General features: G+C 37.1%; 1 protein-coding gene across 1 annotated transcript; it reads left to right on the plus strand.

The window, feature by feature from the left end:
• Positions 1-5,870: 5,870 nt before the first annotated feature.
• gngt1 (guanine nucleotide binding protein (G protein), gamma transducing activity polypeptide 1) lies at positions 5,871-9,174 on the plus strand. The gene is made up of 3 exons (XM_088929567.1): positions 5,871-5,941; positions 6,232-6,330; positions 7,604-9,174. Exons 2-3 carry the CDS (start codon positions 6,235-6,237, stop codon positions 7,727-7,729), a joined length of 222 nt encoding a protein of 73 aa, XP_088785693.1. The 5' UTR covers positions 5,871-5,941; positions 6,232-6,234; the 3' UTR covers positions 7,730-9,174.
• Positions 9,175-9,511: the final 337 nt, after the last annotated feature.

The following is a 9,511-nucleotide window of genomic DNA, read 5'->3' on the forward strand; positions in this document are numbered from 1 at the left end:
AAACCAAAAGTCGAAACTAGGAAACAAATTAAGCTAATCAATCAGCAAAGGAGATGTCGCGCTCCGCTGCAACGCAAAATCAACACAGGCAGTGATAACACGGGGCCGGGGGATTAGAAACCGTTGTGAAACTGGACTGAACAAATGCAGTGTGTGATCCGGACAAATGAGCGCCCGAGCACACCAGAAACGGGGAAATACCGGTGAACAGAAATGAGCTGGACTGGCCTGGTTTATCCCAGATAGGGCGGTGAATCAAATGCCAAGTTAACTACTACACCAGGAATGAGTCCGAAATTAAGTAAGGGCTCTGTGTCTGAAATACTGTAGATGAGTCAACCGAACAACAAATGTAGATTCACAGACGTACAGTACATTGCTGACACACAGGCCCATATATTTCCATTATTGAGAACGCGTTATTCGTTTTGTAATTAAATGATAACTTTACAGTACGTATTGTAGCCTCCTCATCACCAGCACTGTCTATGTTTAAGAACTGCATTCCATCGACAATGGATGCCCTATTTATGCACCTTATACGGCAATTAAATTCAAGATAATATTTATGTTAATTTATTGTCGTTATTCAATTAATTTAATAATGTTATTGTAGCTTACACTGCCTAAAGTTGAACTTTTATTAACTAAATTTCACTTACAGTACAGTGTCCTTCTAATTCACCCTGAAAGCGCAATAAGCATGACACATTTGGCTCCCTTTGATTTCTAGCCTGCAATACTTGTCCTTAGTACCGTACCTAGTACAAACTTAAAGTGAACCATTACACCCCTTGACGTCATCATGCCTAGAACCATGACTTATAAGTATTATCAGTAGATAAGACCAATATTACCTTCCTTTTTCAGACTTTATGTTAAGAATATTGACTTGTATATTACGTAAATAACACATGGTTGATTGAATAACACATGGGGTTGATTGAAGATTAAAATGTTAGTACTTAAAAAGCAAACTTATGACTAATTTATTGTACAGTAAGAATTTCCCAATGATGCTATTTGCAATGATGTTAATATTTCAAGATACATATTAAGGCCATATTAACAATTTTATTGAGGCAGCGTGGGGGCTCATTGGTTAAGATCACTTTATTGGCCATATACAATTTATTGTATTAGGTATTTGTCTTTTCACATACCCTAACTTGCTCTCCATGAGACACACAGACAAGGAGAGAAGCTTGGGGTCAGAGCGCAGGGTCAGCCATTTATACAGCACTCCTGGAGCAGTTGGAGTTAAGGGCCTTGCTCAGAGACCCAATGGAGTAGGATTTCTCTGCCAGCCGCAGGATACGAACCGGCAACCTTCCAGCCACAGGTGCAGATCCTTAGCTACAGAGCATTGCTGGTGCCTGGGGTTCAATTCTGGACTTGGGTTGCTATCTGTGTGGAGTTTATGTTCTCCCTGTGTTTGCATGGGTTTCCCCCCACAGCTCAAAAACATATGACTAGGTTAATTGGCTTCTGGAAAAATTGCTTACCAGGATAGGCTCCAGCTCCCCCCAAACCCTGAGTTGGATAAAGACGTTATAAAATAGATTAATGGAATTTTACATAGTCCAAAAGGTAAAAAATGTATTACTTCTAGTACTTTTTCTGCACACATTACTGTAAAATAAAGTGATTCGGGTACAGTAAGTGTCTGCATTAGAGCCAAGCTGAAACTGTGGGGTGACTGTGATTGCGATCACAGTAGGGAAATGAGCCTGAGATCTCCACATACTGGACATATTCACCAGGTACAAGTACTGTGCCCTAATTAGAAGGTGAATCATATTTCATAGCTTTAAGGCAGTTGTATTAAAAGACCTGGAACCTAATGTTAATTTTCTGAAAGGTGACTACAACTATCAGCCTTATACAGTACATAGATACTGGACAGAATAAATACAGATTATTTGCAGATACTGCCCCTCATTTTTATATTATGCTTTTGGTTGTTTCATCAGCTCTCTACCTCCCTGTGACAGGCCTTCTCTAGGGAAAAGATATCCTTGAGTGTCACCCATCTTACCAAATGGCCTTTAAGACATTTTTTAATTTCTTTCACATTCACGTAAATATGCCACGTTATGAGGCAGCATAACTCATTCTAATGGACAAGGACAAGAGGCACATTATACATTCCTCCAAAAATGGGTGCCAGCCTTCATTAAAACAAAGTGTGGAGCTTTAGTGTAACAGGAGCCGGTCCAGGAGGCGTAGTTCAGGACCCTATGCAGATGGTATAATCCGGAAATAAGTGGAGAAGGACACGGGGAAGAGACGTCGAGGATCAGGACAGGCTGACAGACAGGGGGGCGTGACTATGGTGATCCAGTGCCCGGGGGGCGTGGTGACGGCAAACAAGTTCAGGCAGTCCAAAAGGGGAAATCCGGGGCGCAGCCCAAAGTCCAAAACAGGGGGATCCATTCAAGATGAGACAAACACGATTAAAATCCGGAAAAGGGAAAAAAACCAGGGTAAGGAGGCCAGGCGCTCCGAGCCCCGGTCTCAGACGGACAGGACGCCGTGATGAAGCCTATCCGTCGGGTCTCTCCTGGACCCGCTAGTAGGTGGGCTTCTGGGCGTCCATCTCCCAATGCTGAGCCAGGAATAGCGAGAGCGCCCGGCTGAAATAGTGTCAGACTAAACAGGGGGAAGGTGCACGTAATAAACTAAAGTATGAAAGTGTCGGAGCACCCTTAAGTGGAGGGATCCCAATTGTGACATTCAGGTAATGCTCATCCCATTAAAAATAAACAGGCAATTATTTTTCTGTAGCCTTGGTGAGTTACATAGTGTGTAGGAGCAGATGGTGATTAGAACTACTTTACAAAGGCAACAATGTATTCTTCCTTTCAAAGGGGGAATTGGCAAAAATGAAAGAATCAACACAAATTGTACAGATAAATACAAAAAGTTTTTTTTTAATCCAGAGCAAGACAAAGCAATGATTGCAGTGCATGCAGCACATATGCTATTAATCTAACACCCAGCCAATCCAGTATGTCTCACAAAGACAAAAATACAGTAAATGGAATAGTCAGGGAATCCTTTATCCACAGGTTCACAAGTAGTACAGTGGATATCAAGAATCGGGTGTCAGAAAACACCATGTCAGCTGCTAGATGGTCCCGATGAAGGCTTTTGTAAGCTGATGTTTTAAGAACATAAGAACGGTTACTGTGTAGAATTTAGAAAAGGCCCATCCCACAGCCGGCAGAGGAATACTACTTTGCTGGACCCCTTAGCAAGGCCCTTAACCCCAGCTGCTCCAGGGGCGCAGTATAAATGGCTAACCCTGCGCTCTGACCCCAAGCTTCTCTCTCCCTGTCTGTGTTTCATGGAGAGCCGGGGTATGCAAAAAAACAAATTCCTAATGGAAGAAATTGTATTTGGCCAATAAAGTGATCTTATCTTATCTAGCCAGTTTGGTCATTAGTACCTAATTGACCCAAGAATCCCAGTCAGAAATTTCTTGAAAGAAACCGGAGTATCAGCTTCAACAACATGGCTGGGTAGTTTGTTCCAGACTCCCACAACCCCACAACAACTAAAGATGTGCCTCCTGGTCTCAGTTTTAATTGTACTTCCACACAGTTTCCCCTTGTGCCTCCTGGGTCATTCAGAAACCTATCTACAGGTTTGGCTTTGTCCATGCCTTACAGAATATTACATACTTCTATCAGTACAGTGGTGCTCACAGCATTTAATAAAAATAGGTGTAGAGAGAGGATCCAGCTCATCTTATCTTTTCACTGACTCTCACAGACAGCTACTCAACAGCTTTGGGAGTGCATTCTTCTTTCTTATTTGAGACACCATGTTAGTAAAATCTCCCTTTTTTATAATTTACCCACAGGTTATCCCAGTTTGCACTTCCTTCATGTTATGAAAAAACAGGAAGCCTGCATAGTGAAAAACAGTGAATTACTGAATATGACCCCGTTTAACACAAAATTAAGGATCTCTTTGCCTTAAGTCAATCTCTGCTGCTACTGCTACGGTTTCAAGTTTATTTAGTCTATTATGTATTAGCTCCGTAAAAAAGGCATTATCACACAAGGTATTGTAGCACTGTGAAGAAACAAAGAGTTATTGGGGGCAGGAATACTTTAAGACTGCTCCTAACAAAGATAAACGTGATCAGTTTGGAAACTCCAACCCCCAGCACGTGTACATTAGGCGCTGGGAGTGGGTATTTGGTCTGCTGTAAAGAGCTTAAAAGACATTGGATGGGGTTCTTTGGGATAACTACCTTTGTTCGGAGAAGAACCCGAGAGCCTGAAAAAACAGAAACTGATGTTTGGTAGAGTTTACTTGTTTGGTTTGATTTATAAATTCTGGTAAACAGCCAGCTTATCAGTCCGTCCTCAGACAGGAGACAATAAGTCAGCTAGAGCTCCAAAGCAAGAGCTATGTTTATCCTTTTGGTTTGCCTTACAGTACCTGCATTTGAAAATTGACATAGTGCTGGAGAAATCTCGCTCTTTGTTCAATTACAAAATGAATAGCTGAGATTTTGTGTTTGCAGTGTGCATTTAATATAAAAAACTGACACACTGCAAAAGGTTATTCTGAGTTTGAGAGACATCCACAGAGATTTAAATGGTGATTAATGTAATTTAAACACAATCTATGAATAAACTGTCAGATTTGGTTAATCAATGCCTTAAGCTTGCGTTGAGAGCCTTGTTAATTCAATTGGAATGGAATGACTACAGTTTCCATTCAACTACAAGACAATTTAAGTTAACAATATTCTAATATCAGCTAACTTTATTATATATTGCACTAAAAGTACAACACAGAAAGACTGGATGGTCGGCAAGCAAGCTACTCTCAAGGCTTTCCACATCTATAATAGCAATTATTAACTAGTAAAGATCAGAAGGTGATGACGATAAACATTACAATAACAAAGAGAGCACATATGAACACAATGCCAAAAATAAATCTATTATTTAAAATTAAATTAAAATGTGCATGGCACCAAAAGGCACCATGGTAATGAGGAATGCAGGTGTATTCCGATGACTTTCTTTGAAGCTGACATCCTAAGCTGACATCCATAATGTTTGAGGACAGCATCCGCTATTGGGGAAATACAGCTCAGTACTAACTGTTCTCAAGCTGTTTTCACTTCATTAAATGTATATCTTGTCCCAGAGATGGTGTATTTTTGCAAGCCTACATGTACATTGAGAAAAAGAGATTTCAAATGTCTGTAACATGATTTCTGCTTCCATGACCTGGCATATGAGATGATTTTCATATGATTATTTTACATATATATTCAGTTTTCTGTTTTTCAGCTTTCCATATGTACAAATACAGCGTGATCAAGGGAAATCAAGATTGTGTTATTTTTAATCACATTTTATGCTTATTATATATAGTTATAGTCATTAAGATATTTTTTCTTATGTGTATGCTTTTGTACAGAACTTGTAGGAATTGTAGGTGTTGACCAAATAAACGTTATAAGGATATGAACACTCAACATTATTAAAAAAGACAGGTTTAGGGTAAGTACAGATTATACATCTGGTCTTATTGACCTGTATTGCATTGTGAGATATCCCCTTGACCTACATCCAAGTTAAAATTTTAGAGCCAGATGAATTCATTAAGATTGTATTTGAACCTCTTATTTAGAATTACATCACTATTCAGAATCTAAAATCATTTAGTGACATTATTACACTTAAAGAAACATTTACAAACTTCTGGGGCACATAAATGAATGAACTTTTTACATTATATGTGATGTGTTAAATAAACAGTGGATCTCGGTTTAATCTGATTAAATGATTAAGATGTTTATACAGATTACTTTAAAACCCAGATTGGAGAAAGGCTGCAGGTTTCTTTAGTTCTGCACTGGTGAACTGTTCAGTTTACAGGCGTTGAAGGCAGCTCACTATAAGCAGCGGTATGTTTAATTATACTTTTACTTACATTATTTGCAAGATTGTGTTGTTTTCCAGATGCCGGGTTTGTTTTTAAACCAAGCTATTTACACTAGTTTACACAGTGCTCTAAAATTAAATTGGTATAAAATCATATACTTTTTATAATCAATAATTTTGGATATTATTAATGAATTATCAAATTCACTAGCTATGTAGCTATAAAATGACCAAAATGTATGAGTCATAAGAAATTCATTTATTGTGTTCTAGTATATTTTTGTTAACTGATTTGTCTTACAATTTTTCATAGAAAATGCCGGTAATTAACGTGGACGATTTGACAGACAAAGATAAACTAAAAATGGAAGTAGATCAACTTAAGATTGAAGTGAAACTGGAGAGAGCACTGGTAAGTTTTTAATATTTTATGCATAATATAACTATGTTCTTTGACCTCTTTTCAAGTTAATCTGTCATCTTTGTATAGAGTAATTTTAATTAAAGGGAGATAATGCATCTCTAAAAGTCATTGACTTAACTATAAAATGTACTGTGCATGCAGGATCACAAAGGATAAAATGGGATTTTTTAAAAAACATTTAAGGTTAATACATTTCATAACCCAACATGGTTGGAGCCTGACAATACTAATTTATTTCTGATAATGTAGGATATCATATATATTAACACTTTGTTGTGGGATTACCATATGATACCAATTCACGTATTGTACTCTATATTCCTACTGTTATGGGTAGTATTATGTTATCTACTATTACACTAGATCTGTGTGCAGGAAGCCGTGATCTAAATTCACTCTTGAACTGTTTGTAAGGTAACAGAAAGACTTGGAAAATCATAGCATACTGTCTCATAATTGTTTTGCTTACTGAGTGGGAATAATGTAAATAACTCCCGCTGTATCTACAAAACAGAGTGATACTTGTATATATTTAACATTTTTCACAAAATACAAACAGCATTTCTCTTGAGTGGCTCACCGATTGCTATGCAAATACGTACAGAAATACATCCTTATGTTATATTAAGAAAAGTAATCTTCAGAAACGATTTTGAAAACTGTTAAAGTTCTTCCGAACAAAATAAAGGGTGTAGTGACTGAATGTGTTTGCTTTAGAGACTGTGGAATTTTCCGATGCTTTCTGTTAGACCTGTAAAACAATATCAGCTTTGAAATAAGTATTTAGCCAACAGCTTTGTTAGTGTTTGCTTATAAAATGTATTAAAATAATTTAATTAACTGTACATACAACCCCACTGTGAAGAATTAAAACAGGTGTGTAGACACTTATCTATTGTGCAAACCTTCAGCTGTAAACATTCCTTTGAATGAATTTCATACATTATTGATAATGTTTGCTATCTACTACACACCAGTACTATTTTGTATACTGTTGTTAATTTGCAACACATCTGAATTACATGAACAGTGGATGAGGAAAGCTGTTTAAACTAGGAGATAGCTTTATATAGATTAAAGTTTGACAGGTCTGGCATTTCCATTTTTAATTTAGCTTGAACAGAAAACAAGCTTATTTGTTTAAGCTTTGTTGGTGTCGGAGGAGTTAATATTTAGATGCCAATTGGTAGTCATTGCATATTTTATGTAAGATGCATCTGCAGCTCTCTTATTGGTGTCTCTATTCTGCATTGCACTGTAGGTGTCTAAATGCTGTGAAGAAGTGAGAGATTACATCGAGGCTGGTTCAGCAGAAGACCCTCTCGTGAAAGGAATCCCAGAGGAGAAGAACCCTTTCAAGGAAAAAGGGGGGTGTGTCATTGCCTGAGGTGGACAACCAAAAATTCCTCCTTCCCCAGTCCTAGCCTGCTTTAGAACAATTGGACATTGAATTAAAAATGAATCATGCCACTCACAGCTGGAATACACCAAAACTGGGCGAAACAAACACAACAAAATGAAAAGCTACGTCGTTTATACAGAAGTTATACAGAAGACAGGGGACCCCAAACTCAATCTGCGTTTCAACGTTTTAAGTCTTCTGTGAAGTGATAAATTCTGTTAAGCTACATATTTAATCTAAAGAATTATGGAACAGTTGTCAAAGCTTTGCTAGATGGAATAATTGTAACTCTGTCCCATGGCCACCTGTTGTCTAGGCAGCATCTGTTTCGTACCTGAACAAAACAATTTGATTAAACGAGCTTGTTTACAACAGAATTAAATTGCCTTTTTTGTACAAAACCTTTATTTAGGTCTTACATAAGATGCTTTTTTATGCTACTATAAATAATCTTGCAGCCCAAGATGTAATATTTAAATTTACAGTGTTTGGTGTTCTATGCATCTTTTATTAACACTAAAATGTACAGTACAATATGTACAGTATCTCTATCTTGGTTAAAATGAGTACAAAAGGGATTATTTTTTGACAGAAAAGGGTGTGGCAGTGTCTGGTATGAATCTTCTTCAATAAATGACTGGATGAGAAGATCCTCAGACACCTTTTGATTACAAATGAAATTAAAACATTGTTTCACTGTCTCTTGCTCCAATAAACTTTAAAAGACATAATTCAGAAAACAAGGGGCAATTTCTAGGACTGCAAAGGAACAGTACAGTTTCTGATTCTGATAGTTTACTGGGTTCCAATGTGTTACTCATGAGCTATGACTGAATTTTTGAGAGGTTTTAGTTACACTACTTTTGAAAATAACACCAAAGAAGATAATCAGAGTCATCAATCATGGATTCAAAGAGATAAACTGAAAATATAAATGAGAAATCTTGATCAACTTTACAATATATTGATCTGGGAAGGGGTGCAATACTTATCTGAAGTCAGAAAAGCTAGTACGGTCCTCTATACAGATGTTTTGAACCATATCTCATTTTATAATTAAAAGCATTTCAGACAGCATGTCGTGTTTTGTACAGCACTGAGTCAGAGGGCAGAAACATGTAACATGGCATTTAGGAATATACTGTATAGAGAACTGCACCACAAAAGTGATATTTTTAATCATGCTCTTGGCATGCTAAATCAAAGGGATTTTTGCTGTCCTTAAGGCCTTTAGAGAGACAGCACTGAAATTTCTTTGGCAAGTGCATTTGCAATGAACATATCTTTCACAAACTTGTGCTGACATATAATAAAAACTTTCCTTTATCTTCAGAGAGCTTACCTGGAAATGATATTAAAAACAAGGCTTTTCATGGAAAGGTGGCAGATAACTTCCTGGACATTCTGACACTGGGCACTCTAATAGTGAGGATGATTCCTTCTTGTGCAAACATCAGATAATGAGCGATTACTGCTTTTCCATCTGAAAAGGGGAGGCACTTGGGTAACAGAATTTTTTAAATAAAAAACACAAAGAAGACTTTATTAAATAAGATAAGATGGATAAGATCACTTTATTAGACATATACAATTTCTTGCATTAGGAATTTGTCTTTCCACATACCCCTTTAAAGATGAGGCATAGATGAGACATAACTGAATAGCTGTGATTCTACAGGAGCAATATACTTTTTGTAGAACAGTGAAAAAAAAATTGAATATGATGTAATAATAATAAAAAAAATAATAATTCCTTATATAGTGTTT

This window comes from Atractosteus spatula, chromosome 12 (assembly GCF_055471065.1).
Source record: "Atractosteus spatula isolate fAtrSpa1 chromosome 12, fAtrSpa1.hap1, whole genome shotgun sequence".
NCBI classification, from domain to species: Eukaryota; Metazoa; Chordata; class Actinopteri; order Semionotiformes; family Lepisosteidae; genus Atractosteus; species Atractosteus spatula.

What these genes read in the sequence shown, in the direction of transcription:
- gngt1 (XM_088929567.1), top strand. Translation starts at nt 6,235, where the DNA reads ATGCCGGTAATTAACGTGGACGATTTGACAGACAAAGATAAACTAAAA. An exon ending in TGAAACTGGAGAGAGCACTG is followed by an intron (nt 6,331 to 7,603) that starts GTAAGTTTTTAA and finishes ATTGCACTGTAG; the next exon opens with GTGTCTAAATGCTGTGAAGA.